General features: G+C 38.3%; 1 protein-coding gene across 1 annotated transcript in view; it reads left to right on the forward strand.

Moving 5' to 3' along the window:
• ttc13 (tetratricopeptide repeat domain 13) overlaps positions 1–20,543 on the forward strand; it is a 59,414-nt gene that overhangs the window by 13,341 nt on the left and 25,530 nt on the right. Inside the window, exons 2-12 of the mRNA XM_048601371.1 lie at positions 202–296; positions 2,538–2,613; positions 5,258–5,328; positions 5,771–5,836; positions 6,685–6,777; positions 6,898–7,014; positions 10,135–10,245; positions 11,365–11,447; positions 14,054–14,195; positions 18,711–18,885; positions 20,100–20,179. Coding sequence (XP_048457328.1) covers positions 202–296; positions 2,538–2,613; positions 5,258–5,328; positions 5,771–5,836; positions 6,685–6,777; positions 6,898–7,014; positions 10,135–10,245; positions 11,365–11,447; positions 14,054–14,195; positions 18,711–18,885; positions 20,100–20,179 — 1,109 coding nt within the window. The remainder of the gene's footprint in view (positions 1–201; positions 297–2,537; positions 2,614–5,257; positions 5,329–5,770; positions 5,837–6,684; positions 6,778–6,897; positions 7,015–10,134; positions 10,246–11,364; positions 11,448–14,053; positions 14,196–18,710; positions 18,886–20,099; positions 20,180–20,543) is intronic.

Genomic DNA, 20,543 nt, shown 5'->3' on the forward strand with positions numbered 1-20,543 from the left:
AACTTTGAAATAAAAAGAAAATGGAAGAGCTAATTGGAATTATGAAAGATTAAGCCAATACTTGCAAAATTAAGACAATGGTTTTTCAATTGTGTGCCTTTGTTTGGGCTGAAGGCTGAGATTAAAATTGTGAAAATAAAGCAAAAAAGGTTTAATGTACTGAGTGACTTACTAAAAGGTTTGCTTTGCTTAATGTTTTAGAGTCTTCATTTTTGAATCCTGAAGATACAGACTGTATCCCTAGTGGGTCTCCACCATGTGAGCCAGTGCTGGCCCTCGATACAGAGAAAATTCTGGTACATTATCCTGTTCTTCTTAATAAAGTACATGGGTACAGTAAATATATTTATTATGAATGCACTTTCATTTTATTATTTTGACATAAATATCACTTCAGTGCAGTGCTAGATTAAATACCAGCCAAATTTGTGAAGCATATTATTAATTATTTTGTACCTAGTGTTTTAAACCTGCAATTTACAATAGTTTGAGTTATGAAGCACCCACTGAAAAGAATTGAGTCAACTGGACCAGTTTCAGTCTGAAAATCTGTTCGTTTTATGACTAACTATATTTGGTTGCAGTTTTCTAAATTCAAATTATGAGGAAATAGTTTTTTTTCTAACTATGTGTGGTGTTGAGTACAGCAAGTGTCAGAATTATTCAGACTTTTTTACTTGTAGGTTTTTTTTTAAATCCTAAAAATTGGATATTTCAGGGACCAAGTATAATTAATTCTGGGTTATATTTTAAGGAGTTAAGTATTTTCACAGTAAATATCATGGGGTGGTTGCAATGTGGAAGGACACCATTGGGCACATTCTGCCTTGACCAGCTCTCTATAAGACTAATTCAACCAGTTGCTTTCCTTGCCTGTCTTCTACAGTCCTGCAATTTGTCCTTTTTAGATTTTATCCAATTCTGTTTGAAAACCATGTTTGAACCTATTTCCACAACATTCTCAGGCAGTGCTTTCGAGATGAGAGCTTTCCCTGCATTAAAAACAATGTTTTTCCTCATGTGGCAATTGCTTCTTTTATCAAACATCTTAAGTAAATGTCCTCTCAATATTTCCACCAGTGGGAACAATTTACATATCTGGTCTGTCCAGAGTCCTTACGATTTTGTCTATATATCAAGTCTCTTTTCAGCCTTCTCCAAAGAAAACTACCCAGCTTCTGTAATCTATTGTGTAAATAAAAATCCTCATCTCATCTGTTCTGCACCCTCACTAATAGCTTCACATCCTTTCAAAAGTATGGTGTCCAGAATTAGATGTAATGTTTCAGTTGAAGCTGAACCAGTGTTTTACGCAGGTTTATCTTAACATCCATTTGTACTCTGTACTCCCATATCTAAACTCTGAGATTCTGTAAGCTTTTTCAACTGCTTGTTCAACCTGTGTTGCCACCTTTTGCATATACATCACTAGGTCCCTCCGCCCTGGCATCCATTTGAAAATTATATGTTTTTGTGTATTGTCTTTCCCTGTTTTTCTTTCTAAAGTGGATCACTGGACAATTGTCTGTCCATTGCCGCAACTTGCCTAAGTCCTTTTGAAGTTCTACACTACCTTCCTCACAGTACACAATACTTCCAAGTTTTGTCATCAGTAAATTTTGAAATTGTACCCTGTACATCAAGAGAGGCAAGGAATTTCAGTTTAAGTCTTTTTCCAGTCCAAGTAGTAGCCATTGATTCCTGCTGTTACCTATCATTTAACTAATTTTATGTACATTTTGCTGCTGTCCTTTTTACATCATGAGGTCACAAAGTTGCTAGAGTTTTTTGAGGTTGAAGTGGAAGTATTCAAGAGTAGTGCAGTTCATTGTGTGATACCCAAATATTTCAGTACAGAAAATCTTCCAGAATTGTAATAGTTTCCAATTGAACATAAACAGGCACGTTTTAACAAATGGTTAAAACTTCTTTGCTAAAGAAGATCCTTTTGGTTAATTGGGTTGCAAAGGAAGAAATTAGAAACCCACCTCTAAACCACCTATGTTCGACTGACAATGCAGACCAGTGAGGAGCTCCTTCTGGCCTCTACAGTTCAGTTGAAGAGAGTTTGCTCACTCGCTCTCCTTAGCTTTACCACTGGCTGGGAAGAATGGGAAGCCATTGTGAGAGAAGACATTCAATTCTTTCATTCATTTTATAGGTTGTGTTTTGCAAGGAGCACCAGAACTTTTAAAAAATTCCAATAGCTTATCTAGAATTATCAACAGAAATTGGGGGAAAAATAATCAAACCCATTACATTGTAAACAGAGGTTGATTTATACAAGAGGGAAGGAGTGTTCAACAGGATTTCATCAAAAATGGTGTCAGTCAGACTACATTGAATTTTTATCACAGCAACCAAATATAAGATTCCACCATGTAAGCAAGGCATCTGCACTACATTCTTTGAAGATAATTGATAGTGTTGGGCAGAAATTGTTCCTTAATTTATGGAAATGATTTACAATTAAAACATATGTTACAGATTGTTGGTTTACTGCCTTTGCATCATTGCGTTATGTTTCTCAATTTTAGAGTCAAGCTAAAGTATTAACTGAACAGAAGAGATTCCCTTTTTCGAGTATTGATGAGAATACAAATGAGGAATTGGGTACGTGTTAGTTTGTTGGCTGTGTCAATGCCTTTTAATTTGGATCAAGTCAAGGAAACGACATCATTTTTTCAAAACAAGAATTGTATCATTTAAGCATGTCATGTTTCCTACTGTAGTAACAATTGTAGGACCTGCTCCAGAGCTGACTGTTAAAAGAGGCAAGAGCAGACACGATCTTCCATTGGCTCCTGCCACCTGTGAGAAGTACCAAGAAAGTCTCGCTAACCTAATCTGTTCTAATTTTCATCAAATCAACTTGTTTGAGCATGTTATGATACACTTTGAGGCAGGTAGGACTTGAACCTGAACCTCTGGACTCAAGGTAGGGACAATGCTACTGCACCGCAAGATCCCCTAATTTATTTTGTCGAAACAGTTCTTGGATGTTGCGTTAGATACTTTCTAATCAACTTGTTCAGTGCTTTATTACACACTTCTGGAACAAGTGCAACTTGAACCCAGGCCACCTACCTCAGAGATGGGGACACTACCACTGTGCCACAAAAACCCTCTTTGGATGCTGCATTACTTTTTAAAAAATAAGTTGATCCTGTTAAATAGGCCCTAGAGGGAAAATTTATTTATAAATATTTTTTAATCAGTTTGTTCAGACACACCTTTGGAGCAGATAGGACTTGAACACAGGCCTCCTAGTTCAGAGATGGAGACACTACTACTATGCCACAAGAACAGTGGCCCCACGTGGGTTCAGCTGTGCTACAGTTGTTCGATGTTGATTATCTGTGATGCATTTGTACATTGATGGTATAAAGTTGCAGAAACCCATGACACTATTAGAAAGAAAATGTAGTTTTGCAATATAACATCTTTCTTTGCTCACTTCTACCTGTAATGTCTTGAAGGATAGCTCCATAAATGTTTCACTTTTTTATATTTTTCTCAAATGGCTATCGCTAATGTTTGAACCCTCAATAGTGAGCCTATCTAGTTGAGCTATTTGGAGCACGAAATGTAATTATTACCTAAGAAGCATTGTTCCTGCCTTAACTTGGCAACCAGAGTCAAGATTGTTTCTGTAGATCAGCCCTCTGCATGGGAAAGGAAGTAAATCTTGGACTTTTGTATATTGCATTCAACTAATGAATGTTGCCACTAATGGCTTTTCAGGTCTGACAAACACAAAAGGAGTTCAGTATTTTAGTTGTTTTCAATATGTGAATATTAATGACCTTAATGGGATGTTGTATACCTGTGTTAAGCCTTGTGTCTTCAGAAATTGCTCAATTGCTGAATTTTTAAATTGGTGACTGTGACAGTTGATAATACTTACTTTTAGTTATTAAGCAAGGTGTGTTAAATGCTCCTCCCTTACAGCATTGCATTCAGTAAGCTGGCAATATCAGTATTTAATTTCTTAAAAATGATAAAGATTAAATAAAATAAAATAGTATTTATCTTTGAAACATAATACATTGGAGTGGAAATAGGCCATTTAGCCCATCGAGTGTGTTCCACAATTTAGTGGGATAGTGCCTTATTCCTACAACCCTTGATTCCCTCACTGATTAGAAATCTGTCTATCTCAGCCTTAAATACTTTTAACGAACCAGCCTCTCAAAGCATTCTGCAGTAAAGCATTCCAGAGATTTCTTACCCTCCTGAAACAAAAAGTTCCTCCCAATCTCTGTTTTAAATAGGCGACCCCTTATTCTGATATTATATCCTCTGGTCCTCTACTCTCCCACAAGGGGAAATCACTTTCTGCATTTATTCTGTCAAGTTCCCTGAGCAATTTGTATGTCTCAATAAGGTTGCCTCATGTTCTTCTGAACTCCAGTGAGTATGCCCCAACCTATTCAGCTCTTCATCATAAGAGTCCTTCCCTAATTAAGATTAATCTAGTGAACCTTCTCTGGATTGCCTCCAATGCCAGTGTACCTTTCCTTAGATAAGAGGACCAAAACTGTTTACAGTATTCCAGTGTGGTCTAACTAGTGCTTGAATAGTTTGAGAAAGACCACCGTGTTTTCATATTCCATTCCCTTTGAAATAAAGGCCAACATTCCATTTGCCTTCCCTATTACCTGCTGAAGTCAGATAATAGCTTCTTGTGATTTATGCAAAAGGTTTCCCATATCCCCCTCTGCTGTAGCTTTCTATAGTCTTTCCTGATGTAAATAATATTGATTCCTCTATTCTTCCCGCCGTAGTGCATAACCTCACATTTTACAACACTATGTTCCATCTGTCAAGATTTTGCCCATTCACTTAACCTGTCTGCAGACTCTCTGTCATCATCAGCACTTACCTTCCCATCTAGTTTTATGTCATCTGCAAACCTGGCTATAGTACATTCACTTCTGTCATCCAACTCACCAATATGTATCATAAGTAATTGTGGCCCAGCACTGATTCCTCCATTAGTTATAGATTGCTGCCTTGAAAATACACCCTTATCTCACCTGTCTGTCTTCTATTAGTTAGCTGATCCTCTATCAATGCTGATGTACTATCTCCATCATCTGGGCCCTTATCTTAATGTATGACACCTTGTCGAGAACTTCTTGGAAATCCAAATATGTTACATACACTGCTTCATCTTAATTTCTTTGGAAATGAACTGCAACATCCCTCAGGTTTTGATTCATTTTTAAGTTAATCCGTATTTATTTCTTCTCAGCATTTGGCTATGCCTTAATTGGAAACAACTTATATGATGAAGCAATTAAACACTTTTCAGTGCTGCTACAGGTATGTACATTTTATCAAAGTTACAGCAAAACTGTAAAACCTAGCTTTAGCCCTGCATGCGTATTTGTTTATGTGCCATTTTTTCTCCATAACAGATGCTTGCTCTGTCACTTGTGAATTAGATTCTGAACACATGGAGACTGAGTAATAGAATTTTTATTGCTGAACCAGTATTGAATGTAAAATACATTTCGTATATATTCCATTTCTTTTTCTAAACCTGATTAGCTGGAAAATTAGGGCATAGGCATTGAATGTATACCTCTGAGAGGACAAGTGAATATGTAGATTCACTTTAAATATATCATTTGTGGTATAATACAGTGTTAAATGTAGTGAGCCATAATGGTATAACAGGTGTAGCACCGTACAGATGCACATGTGTCTGACATAACTACATTGATATTACTTATCTTTCCTTTATTTTGATGCCTGAGAATAGGGAAACCCGGAACTAGTAGGTGCTATCTATGGAAGGGGAATAGCATATGGAAAGAAGGGTCTACAGGTCAGTATTTATTCAGTTCAAATTAAAGTCTGAGGTGTGATTTGTGAGAGTCTGTGATATTTCTATGAATTTATTACGATCTTTAATTTTTATTTACAATTTATGAATGAGTTTTATGCGAGCGCAGTAAATTTGCTGGCAAACATAGTTATAAACAAAGCTATTAATACCACTCATTGTTTCTTAATGATTGATCACCATTTCCCAAGGTGGTCTTAGAAAAGTTAGAGTAAGTGTGTAGGTGGGGAGATTACAGACCGAAATAAAGTGACTAGTATTTAAGATATATGACCCAACCCATTCATGCTGGTGTTTATTCATGCTGGCATTTCTTCTTTAAATGCTTTTATATTATTCGCTTCAATCACGGCCGATGGTAGTGAGTTCTAAGTTGTCATCACTCTTGGAAGAAAGAAGTTTCTAATGGTTTCCCTATTGGATTTCTTGGTGACTATCTCACATCAATGACATCAAATTGTGCGCTTCCCCACTGGAGGAGAGATTCTGTCTGCACCAACTCTGTTAGAACCTTGTAGAATTTTAATGACCTCTATTTTGTCACTCTATAGAACTCTTTAAATGGGGTTGAACCAATGTTCGATACATGCTTAGCAGACCTTCGTTACTTTATTATCCCTCTAAAAATGAAATCTAACACTTACGGCCTTACTACCTTGTGGCATGACTTTGATTGTTATATTTGTACTCTGGTCCGTTTTGTTTCCTTCAGCAACAAGACTTGTGCCTTTCAAGCAGTAAGTGACCTGCTTGTTCTTTGTAACTAAATGACTTACATTATATTTATCAGTGTTAACTCACTGGTATTCAAAGTCAAATTTATATTTCAGGATATCAAAAATGCTGAGCTTGCACTCTTTGAGCTGAACAGAGTTATAACCTTAGAACCGAATGCACCTGAGGTATTTGAGCAGAGAGCAGAGGTAAGATTTATTTTGGTTCATTGACTTCATTTATATTTCTGATGACATGTTTGTTGTCATGGAAAGCAATTAGGATGGTTTGTGTGCACATTATGATATTGATGTCCCTGTTTTCGGCAGATTCTGTCTCCCCTGGGTCGAATTAGTGAAGCTTTGAATGATCTCAGCAGAGCCATTCAGCTGCGCCCATCAGCACGTCTGTACAGACATAGAGGCACCCTGTACTTCATATCCGAGGTGTGTGCATTAATAATGATGCATGCTGTACTTAGCCATAATTTTTGTACTACAATAATGATCTAAGAACCCAGCCATAAAAATTGCATTTTGTAAGTAGTGCTTGTTATGACACAAAGTTATATTTCAACAATTGTAGCTAAAACTAGTGTTTAAACATGAATCAAGCAAAGGGGGAGCTCATCAAAATTAAAACAAAATGTTGGAGCATATAGAATAGATAAAACCGCATTACCGTTTGAGTCTGCAAAGTGCAGAGCATAAATGACAGTTGACAAGACACATGAAAGCCAAATTCTTGAGGCAGACAATTTTTTTTATATGCTTGCTGAAACGTTTAGCAGATCTGTGGACAAGCCAATTTGATAAATCAGCTGATTTAAGCAGTGAATAAGTAAACCACAGACTGCTGGTGTCCCCAAATCTGGTCGTGGGTCTATGCTAAATTAACTGCTCTTAACTGAAAACGCAAATGGGCATGTTACAGGTTGGTACAGTGCCTTTGGTGAATGGAAAATTGGCCAGGTATGCACTTGTCTTCACTATCCGGCTGTCTTGACTACAAGTACATTGGTATAGGTCAGGCTTCCTGTAAAGAAATACCAGAAAAACACACTCTCAACTTTGATGTTGATGAAATACTGAACGCACAACCAGTAAAAGTGTAACCATAAATCAAAAATGAATTAACATTTTTGTGAAAGGCAGTGAAGAGAGGGATTTCTGTGTGAGTGAGTACGCTTCGTTACTGGACGATGTAACTATCTTACAAGACCATAAGCCATAGAAGCAGGAGCAAGCCATTTAGCCCATTGATTCTGCTCCATTGATTTGATGAAATCATGGCTGATCTGATCACCCGCAGATCCACTTTTCTGATTTATCTCCTTAATCCTTGATCCCCTTACTGATTAGAAATCTGTCTCTCTCAGCCTTGAATATACTTGGCGATTCAGCTTCTACAGCCCTGTGTAAAAAATTCCACAAATTCACTACTCTCCAAGATATTCCTCCTCATCTCTGTTTTAAATGGGTGGCTTCTTATTTTGAGATTATGTCCTTTGACCCTAGACTGCCCCAGAAGGGGAAACAACCTTTCTGCATCAATTCCGTCAAGTTCTCTAGGCAGCTTTTGTGCTTCATTAGGTCACCTCTCCTTTTTCTGAACGCCACTGAGTATAATAGGTCCAACCTCCTCAATTTCCTCTTGTAAGACTTTCCCTCCATACTGTTTCAACCAAGTGAACCTTTTCTGGACTGCCTTCAATACCAGCATGTATTTTTCCTTCGAAAAGGAGCCCAAAACTGTTCACAGTATTCCAGCTGAATCTCATAGTTTGAGAAAGACCTCCCAATTTTTATACTCCGTTTCCTTGGAAATAAAAGACAACGTTCCATTTCTCTTCCTGATGACCCTCTGAACTTGTATGCTAGCCTTTTGTGACTTATGCATGAGGACTCCCAAATCCCTTCTGTTGCTTTCTGAAGTCTTTCTCCACTTAAATAATAGTCAGCTCCTCTGTTCTTTCTGCCAAAGTGCATAATCTCTCACTTCCCCACATTATATTCTATCTGCCGTGTATTTTTGACCAACTTGCTTAACTTGTTTATATCTCTTTATTGACTCTCGATTACTTGCCTTCCCAACTATTTTTGTGTCGTCCACACGCATGAATATTGTACATTCACTTTTGTCATCCGGGTCACTAATATATATTGTAATTGTGACCCAGCACTGATCCCTGTAACACTTCATTCATTACAGGTGTCATTCCTGAACATGACCCCTTATCTCAACTGTCTTCTGATTATTAGCCAATTCTCTATTCATGCTAATATACTACTTCAACACCATGGGCTCTTATCCTATTAAGTAACCTAATGTATGATACCTTCTCAAATGCCTTCTGAAAACGTAAATATTTTACATCCACAGCTGCCCTGTTTGTCACTTCCTCAAAGAATTCTAATATATTTGTCAGACATGAATTCCCTCTTGTGAAGTCAGGTTAACTCTGCTTGATTGTATTATGCACTTCTAAATGCTTTGCTTTATATCCTTTATAATATGCTTTAACATTTTCCCTATAACAGGCTTTGAGCTAACTGGCAGCCCAATTTCAATCCCACCTGCTCTAAAGGTGTGTAATAACATCTCTTAAAAAGGTTGATTAGAGAACACCTATCTGTTGTCTCCTTCCCTTTTTTAACATCAAGGTGTTATATTGGTAGTTTTCCAATCTGCAATTTTTCCAGAAGGTGAGGATTCCAGTGCATCCATTATCTCTATAGCTCCTTCTTTTAATGTCCTAGGATGCATCCCATCAGGTCCTTAGAGGAGCTTTACTAAATTGATTCCTGGAATGAGCAGGTTGTCTCATGAGGACAGGTTGGATAGGCTGGGTTTGTTTCCACGGGAGTTTACAAGGGTGAAGGATGACTTGACTGACGTTGAGGATCCTGAATGGTTCTGACAAAGTGAACATGGAAAGGATGTTTCCTTTTGTCCGTGAGTTCAGAACCAAAGGATACTGCTTTAAAATTAGCAGTCACTGTTTTATGACGGAGAATTTTGGAAGAATTTTTTTTCCTGAGAATTATGAACTCTCTGCCTTAGAAAGCAGTTGAAGCAAGGGTCCCTGATTATTTTTAGAGCAGAGATAGATCATCCCTTCCTAAGGTGGATCATCACTTCTTAAGAAGGGCGTACATGGGAATGTGGAATTCAGAACACAAACAGATCAGTCATGATCTTGTGGAATGATAGAGCAGTCTTAAGGGGCCAAATGGTCTATTCTCCCCCTGTTTTGCATCTTTATGAACTTATCAAAAAGAATGTAATGAAAGAATTGGCGTTTTATTGGCATAAATAGATCCCAGGGCAACTTGATACTTTTCCATTTCCCCTTTCCATGTGGGCAGTTGTCCTCATTGAGGCGTGACTGATTTACAATGTGCGCTCCATCTCACCAAACACGGTTATAAGGAAAATAGTATTTGATATGTTTGGGTAATCAAATTGGAAGAATGGTTATGTTACCACATTTTTAAAAAACTTTGACTAGTTTTATTTCAAAGTTTCAAATAAGTTTCTAGCTTTTGTGTAATTATATCATCTAGGATTATGCAGCAGCACACGAAGACTTTCAGTTATCCTTGGAAATGAAGAAATATCAACCAATAGCAATGCTGTACAAAGGTTTAACCTTCTATCACAGAGGTATGCTGAAGGTGAGTGTATTGTGTAAAGAATAAGGATATCGAACCAAATCCATCAGCTTCAGATTATTTGAGAAAACCAGAATTACGTATGATGCTAAGATATTCATTTATAATTATACCCTTTAGATAACTGACAAATCATTTAAATTATTTGGTAGCAATATTTCCACAACTTGTGAGCTGGGTGGATTTATCTCTGGTGAACGGAATTGACCTACTGAGATGCAAGAGTTATAAACTTCCATCTATAAAAGGTGTTGTCTGTTTTTCCAGAGTATCAACTCCTGGATCAATTTGTTGTCTTTCATTGCTTTTTTTTTTCCCTCAAGCTGGTTTAAGTCTCATCTCCCTTGAAGGATTTTGAAGGAACTTGTATATCTAAGTAATGTGACCATATCTGGAAGTTATAGCTATATACTTTTATCTTCTAAAGCCATTATCCCAGTCAAATATATGTTTACTGATGTTGCAGAAATGTCATTTTATGTATTTTTGATTCAATACTTCCACAGATTCTATAAAGATCGCTAGAAAAATTACCAGAAGAATTATAAATAAATAGCCCTTGAATATTGAAATGTTGGTACCTGGGGATGCAAAGTTCCTTGTTTAGTCCATAGCTCACAGGTCTTTTCTCAGAAAGATTGCTTGTAGGTAAACTTAAGATGGAGGCTCAGTACCTGGTGCAGCATATTTTGTTTTATTGACCCTTTCTGGTTTAATTAGCATTAACTCCTTTCTTTCCGAGAATTCAATCAGACCACTGCAGTCCATCTGAGGGCCACATTTAAGGCAATTCTTAGAGCATTTCTACAGTAGCCTCCTTCAGCTCCATGCAATCCCTGTGATTGAGATGGGGAGTTCACAGTTAGGATTGGCATTTTACTAATCTATGCTACAGTGTATTGAGGCTCAGTATTTTGGGCCACAATGTTGTCTTTGGTATATTAAAATATATCCTGTTCTTGCAGTGAATAGTGTTAATTACTTGTGGTTTGTGATGAGCTATTCAGTTAATGATCTAAATAATGATTTAGAGAAGAATTCTGCTGCAAACTAGGCAATTTGTATTTGTTTCATGTGATTAGGTAGTAAACTAAATCTTGTTTTTGTCCTTTGCTCTTGTAGGAGGCAATTGATACATTTAAAGATGCCATTAAACTCAAAACAGATTTTACAGATGCTTATAGAAGTCTAGGCCAAGCATACAGGTTGGTTTAGTTTTAATTTTGGTGGGAAGGGAAGTAATAAATTGATTTTAATTTAGTTTTTAGTTGATTTTTATTCACTAAATTGGAACAAAAATGAAGGTACAGACCAGCAATAGTAGACTTCTGTAATTTGACCTTCTACTTGGATTGTTAGACTAGCTTACTCCTCCACTGACTCTTCCATGATATCTATTTATTTTTATTAATCCTTTATAAACAAAACCAAGAGTTCTAGTACAGAAAATCACTTTAGCTGGAGCAGGCCCTTCAGCGTTTTTGAGAATTTTTCAAGCATGTTGTTGTGCAGCATGGTGGCTCATTGGTTAGCACTGCTGCCTGTCAGCACCAGGGACCTGGGTTTGATTCCAGCCTTGGGTGACTGTCTGTGTGGAGTTTGCACATTCTCCCCGTGTCTGCGTGGGTTTCCTCCGGGTGCTCCGGTTTCCTCCCACAGTCCAAAGATGTGCAGGGTGGGTGGATTAGCTATGCTAAATTGCCCATAGTGCCCAGGGGTGTTTAGGTTAGGTGGGTTAGACATAGGAAATGTAGGGGAATGGGTCTGAGTGGGATGCTCTTCAGAGGGGCTGTGTGGACTTGTTGGGCCGACTGGCCTGTTTCCACACTGTAGGGATTCTAAAGTCTAACGTCTTCAACAATTCTCTTAAAAAATGAGTCTGCATCAATCAGCCTATTTACTCATCTCTGCCCAGTTAGTGTATTATTTCATATGTTCAAGCGGTGGCTTTTACTGTCAAAGGTGGGCATTTATTGCCCTTCCTTAACAGCCCTCTTACAAGCGGTGATGAGACTTTTTGACAATGGAGTAATTTGGTAGCCCATTTAGACGGCAGTTACAAATCAACCACATGGCTGTGTGTCAGAAGTCAAGTTGGCTAGATTGGGTAAGGACAGCAGATTTCACTCCCAAGAGACGCTAGTTAGTGAAGTAGCTGGATGCTGTGACAATCTGGTCATCACATGGACACCACTTTCTTCTGGATTGATTTTCATTCATTAACTGAATTGTCTGCTGAGATTTGAACACGTGTCACAGGATCATTAATCTGGCCCTCTGGATTGTACTGCAGCAACATAACCACTGTTCCCATGTCTTGTAGCTTTTGACTCTCTGCTCCACAGGGAACATTTCTAGCTGTACCTGCAGCTGCCTTACCAAACTGAAATATTTCAGCCTTCACATTATTATTTTAGTGATATACATAAAAACAACTGGTCCAAGCAAATATTCAAAGTGAACATCTAAATTCCAAACATGACATCCTTCACATTCATTTTTTGGTTACAGTGTTTCAGATTTTAATGCTTTTCTTTCAAGCATGTCTGGCCTAGATTATGGAATACTTTTGTGTTCTGGATGAAAGAACACTTCATTCAATTTTAACTAAATTGGTAATTAGTAAAGTTTGTAGTTTTCTCGTGGACTGCTTGCATTATTTTCTGCTCCCTTTGTAAGTGGTGAACAAGAAATGTATCCACTTGTATGGAATGTTTGGGTACAAGCTGAGACCACAGTTCAACTTGAGCATATAGCTGCTTTGTTCGTTCAACTATTTTCTCAGTGTTCCCCTGGCAGATTGGACTTGAAAGTTTGTTCTGCAATCTTGGGAGAGACTGATGAATGTGGAATTAGCATATACCATTAAAACTGAAGGAAGATAAGTAAACGGCTTATAAATCGATTGATATTGAACATACTAGTGAACTTGACAATTTTCCAAGCCGGGTATGAATGGGACTTTTTTTTTTAGCCCAAGTACACTCTGAAGGATTATTAGAATGTCATGATGTGGTATATATGCAATCCACAGAGTGGCACAGGCATGATAAATTAAGAGTTATATTACTGGCTCCTTGTTGCTTGCTAGCCAGCAGCCTGTGCTTATATCTAATAGTTGATTTACTACTAAGAGTTCAGAATGAATTTGAGAAGGGATCATTTTAAAATTCAGTACCAGTTGGAATTCAACAGAAGCCAGCATGAAGGTGGTAAACTTCACCTCTCTGCGTTAATCAGATAACATGATACCTGATTTGATTGATTTATTGTCACGTGTACCAAAGTACAGTGAAAAGCTTTGTTTACGAGAAGTACAGGTAGATCATAGTGAGCAAGGATGCACAGATCAAAAAGACTTAGATAGAGGCATACAGGTTACATTGCACAGGATGTGTTCTAGGCGAGATCAACATTAGCAAGATCCGCGTTACTTGAGGCTAGAGAGTCTATTCATCAGCCTAATAATGGCCGGGAAGAAGCTGTTACTGAACTTGTTTATGTGTGATTTCAGACTTCTGTATCTTTTGCCTGACAGAAGAGGTTGTAGGAAATCATTACTGGGGTACGATGGGTCTTTGATGTTGGCATCAACATCTGTGGCAGCCAGCTGTGTAAACCTTCAGTGTTTTGTTTTTCTCCAAACTAGGGGCTAATTTGTGTTAATAAAGGCTGCTTAATATATCTGAATAACAATCATAATTCCCATTATTTATTTATTCATGATGGGCAACTTTACTTGTGTTACTTGTGGAGAAAAATTGGCATATGAGGCTGATGCTTTCTATTGTGAAACTGCATTTTCCTTTAGAGAGTTGGGTGACTTTGAAGCAGCTATGGAAAGTTTCCAAAAGGCCTTAATATTGAATCAGAACCACATTCAATCCCTTCAACTGAGAGGAATGATGCTTTATCATCACGGCAGTCTCCAGGATGCCTTGAAAGACTTTAAGGTATGATACATTTACAGATATTTTTCAAGTGATATTAAAAGATTTTTTCAGATTCATTTCTCCTCTCACTCAGTCATAGAATCCACACAGTGCAGAAAAAGTCCAATCAGCCCACTGAGTCCACACTGATCCTCAGAACAGCATCCCACCCAACCCACATCCCATTCCTGTACCGTGGCTAACTCCCCTAACCTGCACATCCCTGGACACTAAGAGGCAATTTTTAACATGGCCAACCCACTGAATCTGCACATCTTTCTGACTGTGGGAGGAAACCAGAGCACATGGAGAAGACCCACAAGGGGAGAACATACAAACTACACACACACACACACACACACACACACACACACACACACACTTGCCCAAGAATCTGGGTCCCTGGTGCCATGAGCCGGCAGTGCTAACCTCCCAACAATTTTGACGTTTACTCTGGGTTGTAGAAATCAGAAGGTATTTGACTCTCTCTCTGATCTGTGTCAATGCTGCTGCTAATATTTATGAACTGACCAGAATTCTCTGATTGAGAGATAGCAAGAACTGCAGATGCTGGAGTCAGAGACAACACAGTGTGGAGCTGGAGGAGCACAGCAGGCCGGGCAGCATCAGAGGAGCAGGAAAGTTGATGTTTCAGGTCGGGACCCTTCTTCAGAAACTGGGAGGGGGAAGGAGGCTGAAAAATAGAGGGAGGAGGGGTGGGGCTGGGACCGGGGAATGTAGGTGGGATGGTGATAGGTGAGTACAGGTAGGGAGTGGTGGGAATTGGTTAGAGAGGTGGGAGGGAAGAGTCCATCTCAGAATTCTCCGATTTGTTTGTTTTTCTTTTCCTTTCCTTCATATGAGTGGGAGCTTACATTGGCATTTGACAACAGAGCAGTCAAAACCACAACTGCCTTGTAAACAAAAAAAAATTACTTTCTATATGCTGGCATGTATCTAATTTTTTTTTCTAATCCACAATGAAGAGCCAGCTAGTCCAAACAAGCCTAAGATTGAGTGCTAGCATAAACTTCAACATATTTTATCATACTTAAGAGAACTGCTGTAGCCATTTGACCAAAATGCTTTTTCTGAATGACATTGATATGAAAAATGTGATGTTGTAGTTGGCATCTGGTTTTCTTTACTATGTCCAATGTGACAGCAAAATATGGGAGCATTGAAATTAGCAGAAAGAGAAGAAATTATGCTTCCTTGTTACATATCTCTCATCTTGGGACTCAGATAATGCCAGCACAGAATTGACTGCTTTTTTGGGTGTGTGGTGTTTTTTTCGACCAGTCTATTTTTGGGAATCAAAGTATTTCATTTTATTTCAGTGGTCTGTGCCAGTAGGGAATTCTGTTGCCTTGGTCCATGATATTTATTGTGGATTGATTTAAACAAAAGTCTTTTAATGAGACTTAAAGCGTGATACTTTGAGAGTTTGGATTTCTTGATGCATATTAAATATGCTTAAATATCCATGTCTTTGAATGTTTGTTTTCCAGTTTGTCTGAAATTGCGACTGACATTGCATTAATCCGGGCATTAAACACATGTTATAACTATAACTATACTATTCACTAGTCCAGCTAGTGGAGTTGTCGATGCAAATCCCATGACAAACCACTGAAAATAGCTTGACCGCTGGATTGTTGGTGTGAAGCTTAGCAGTGCGCCCTGCTGCTTCCAGTGTTGCAGTCTCAACTCCGTTAATTGTTGTATCAGTTTTTGTGTTCCTCAACTACCATCTCGGTAAGATGCTCCAAAACCATGCTTCTTCAAATCTGGAGCCTCTCATTCCACTGCAGGTATTTCATGTGTCTAATCCAGCTGCTTACTCTGCATATTTCAGCTTCCTTCAAATCTCTTGAACCATGAATGCTGTTTCATCCTCTCTGACTGCAACACCATATCCGGTTTAAGTTTGAAGCGCGGGAGAAGTGTCTTCTTTTCTCAGAATTGCTGTTTATATTGAATGTTTGTGAAGGTCTATCTACTGTTCTTCCAAGCACTCCTAATCATCTTCATAATCAATATTGTTTGTTGATTTCATACCACTCCAACACCTGATGATTGTAATATGTTGTGCTCTAAAGTGGCTGCACAAGTGCCAGACAGATCTTGCATCAAGAAAGGCCCTAATAATGTCTTCATAACATTGAATAGCATTACTATTTCTGAATCGCCTGCTTTCAGCATGATGGGGGCTACCAATGACTAGAAACGGAATCAGAGCAGCCATATAATTATTCTAGCTGTAAAAACACATCGGATGATGGGAATTCTGAGCAAATAACTAGGCTCTTGACTCCCTAAAGTCTGTCCATCATCTACAAGGCATGCGTGTGATGGAATGCTATCCCATTGCCTGGGTGAGTGCATCTCCAACAACAGCCAAAAGAAAAAGTTTGACACCATCCAGGGCAAAGCAGTCTGTTTGATGGCATCGCATCCATAATCTTAACATTTTTTACTCCTAATACACAGTACAAGATGCAATTTGGCAACTCACCAAGGGTCCTATGATAATACTGCCTACATTCACGACCTTTATTACCAGGATGAACGAGGGCAGCAGATACATGTGAACACCCCCACAGCAAGTTTCCCGTCTTTGTCATTCCTTTATACTCCCCAAGTCAAAATTATAAAATTCCCTTCCTAGCAATACCAGGGTACACCTGCACCACTTAAGCCACAGCAATTCAAGAATGTGGCGCAGCACCAAGTTCTCAGGCAATTGGGGATGCACACATGCATACATACCCTACACAAAGCTAGTTCCATCATCTGCTAATCCACATAATCCTGCTCGCTTCTCCAGATTTTCTCTCTTCAGTTTGTTGATTTCTGTTGTTAAGATCCTAATTTATCTTCAGGTATTTTATCTATTTGTACTATTTTAAATTGATTTAGTTCACTGTTAGCTATTGTTATGGACCAGACCAAATGCCCTCAAAATATGTTAAGAAGATAGTCTAGACTTCAACTTTTCTTTATTTTAAACATAAATGTAAGGTGTGGCCTTCCAGATGTAATTTGATCAGTTGAACTACTCAACTCTAATGTAAAAATAAAGTTAAAATACAGACAAAATAAAAATAAAATAAAGGAATTGGCTTAATTATGACTCGACTGTAACTATCAAAATGCTTAACAAAATAATAAATTACTCATTTAACTGTTCCAATATAGTAACGTCCCATAAACACACCCTTCGCAAAGACAAATTCAGTAAAATAGATTGTTTCATTTGTAATTCTAGCAGCAGAAAGAGAGCCCCAGCTTTTAGCTGTAACAGAAAGAGGAACAAGAGATTCCACATCCAGCTTCAAGTCCGGGGCGGCACGGTGGCTCGGTGGTTAGCACAGCGCCAGGGTCCTGGGTTCAATTCCTCCCTCAGGCAACTGTCTGTGTGGAGTTTGCACATTCTCCCTGTGTCTGCGTGGGTTTCCTCTGGGTGCTCTGGTTTCCTCCCACAGTCCAAAGATGTGCAGGCTAGGTGGATTGGCCATGCTAAATTGCCCGTAGTGTTCAGAGATGTGTAGATTAGGTGGGCTACAGGGGGATGGGTCTAGGTGGGATGCTCTGTGGGTCAGTGTGGACTCGTTGGGCCGAAGGGCCTGTTTTCACACTGTAGGGATTCTGTGATTCTATGATCTATGATCCCAACTACTGCTGCTGAAGGCTAAAACTAAAAAAAAAAATTCCTGGTTCTATGGAAGCTTGACCTCACCCATTCAGACTGCTTTTATTGTTCCAACAGTTTTTTAAAAAAAAAGCCAAGACCTTGGCCTGCTGTGTTCATCCAGCCCTGCACCTTGTTACCTCAGAAGCTGTTTACTTTATTGGCTTTTAACAGACTCCTCAGCACCTCTGTCTCTATCTTTCTTCATTAGACAAAAACCAGGACAAAATGCACCTCTTAAAGCCATAGAAACAATTCATGCCTACCTCTTGTCTTCTGCATATTACAGCATATTGTCTATAAATAGTCCTCCCTCTTTCAAGTGCTTTCTTGTGCTTGTAAGAATTTTGTTTTCTAAAGTAGTTAATTTTTTCTTTCTTACAGTTCAACCTTCTGCATCCATTGACCTTTTCAACTATACTTTTTTTGCTTCTTTTCTGATGTATATTGGAACTCGATCAGCCTGCATGTTTAGGTGCCCACTCATTGGTTTGGACTAATTGCAGCACAACCTTAGTCTTTGTAGTCTTCTAGAAGCCACCTTATGTTAACTGAAAAGCTACGTTATGGGGATGAATGTTAGTTCATGCCTTGAATTTGCCATGTTTTCCAAACTTATTAGTAACAGACTTTGGTTTTAATGTCGCCTTTGCATATTTACCAACTTTTCAACATTCTCAATGCTGCTACTGGCCATTATTTGGGTAAGTATGGTGAAGGAGCTAGGGATCAGTTTAACATTGTTTAAGTATCAATTTCTATAAATACTACCACATAATTTATGAAGTTTGAGAAATTAACTCAGTAAATGTGCTTGGTTCCTTTTTCAAAAAAAAACGTAGGGGTGCCTGCAGTTGGAACCATACAATGAGGTTTGCCAGTACATGAGAGGCCTGGGCCACGTTGCTATGGGCCAGTTTTATGAAGGAATTAAAGCTCAGACTAAAGTGATGTTAAATGACCCACTTCCAGGTCAGAAAGCGAGTCCGGAGTTTCTCAAAGTGAAATACCTCAGAGGTGAGTTGTGCTCTATTATGCTTTAAGTCTAGTTTTTCTGATGATATATACCTTTTTAAAAAGTACTTGTGGATATTTTGAATGTATTTCTCCCACCATATTGGGAATACTGAACAGATCTTTCATTCTGTCATCTTACTGTGTTAATCTAAGCAAATCATTTGAAATACAGCTTAACTACCAGATCCATTGTATTCATTGAATATTATTATTGTACTACTTCATTATAATATTTTCTTGTTACGATGTTCTTATGAAATCTGTTATAATTTAAACCACTGAAGTTATGTATGCTTTAAAGAAAAGCACCACTTCAATTCTTAAATAGGTCTGTAATGTTTTATAAACTTTGCTTTTACATTTGCCTGAAAGCCTCCATGTGGATGAAAGAAATAGAGAGTCGGGTATTGAAAAAGGGCACTTGTTGCAGGTGACTGGTTGATAATGCAACTGAGAACCAGGTTACATATTGATACTTCAAGGAAAAAATGAGGAAGGAAGTAAGAGTGGCAGCAGGAAAATGAGAAGGAGCTGATATTGATTTCAGGCAAGGTAATGGTGTAGTGGTCATGTTACTGGACTAATAATCTAGAACTCTAGGCTAGTGTTCGAGGTATAGGAGTTGGAATTCCACCATGGAAGATAGTGAAATGTGAATAAAAGTCTGGAATTAAAGCTAGCTTAATGGTGACTGTCTAACTGCTTGACAGCTGTACAAATCCATCAGATTCACTAATGTCCGTTTGGAGAAGGAAATCTGTCATATTTGGAGTCTGAACAACATATGATCCTAATGTGGTTGACTTCTAACTGTACAAGGAGAGATCGGCAATAAGTGCTTGCCTTGCCAGTGACAGCCACGACCCATGAGCAAACTTTATATATAAAAAAATCCAGAAGTCGTCTTTAGGCAATTGAAGAGTAAAAGATTTTAAGAGGAGGGGTGCAGCTGATTAGGGATCAAAAGATCAATCTACAAATGGATGAGGGCAAGATGAGTACTTTATCAAGGCAGAAGATACTGCCAAAGTCATAGTAAAGGAGGAGATAGTTTGTGGGCTAAACATTGGTCGAGTCAGTATTTGAAAGGAAGGCAGGATACAAAGTTGATAAGTAATTGTACCTTGATCATATACATCTGAGGATACAGAGGGAAGTGAGGATGGAAATTAAGAAGGCAGTATCTGTATTATTCTGATCCTTCTTGAAAACAGCAATGGAACTGAGGGCTGGGAGATTAGCCAACGGCTACACCTTCATTGAGAAAATGGTGAAAGGAGAAACCCAGCAACTATAGACCAGTCAGATTAACCTCAATGGTAACAAAACTTGAAAATGATAACAAAATGCACAATTCCTTGTGGATCAACTATGGATTAACGAAGGAAAAACAACACAAATTTGCAAAGACAAACCAGTTGAGTTTAACTAACTTGGTTTTTGATGAGATAATAGGGTTAATGTATATATGAACTTCATGAAGACATTTGTTGAAGTGCCATGTATCAGACTTGCTAGAAAGCTAAAGTCCATGAAAAAGAAGGGCATATTGGAACATGGGAATGAAGCTGAAGGGGAAGGGCAGATGGAGAAAGTGCATAAACGATGTACGAGATCTTGGGCTTCGTAAATTGAAGCAGAGTATGAAAGCAGGTACA

This window comes from Rhincodon typus, chromosome 9 (assembly GCF_021869965.1).
Source record: "Rhincodon typus isolate 14 chromosome 9, sRhiTyp1.1, whole genome shotgun sequence".
NCBI lineage: Eukaryota > Metazoa > Chordata > Chondrichthyes > Orectolobiformes > Rhincodontidae > Rhincodon > Rhincodon typus.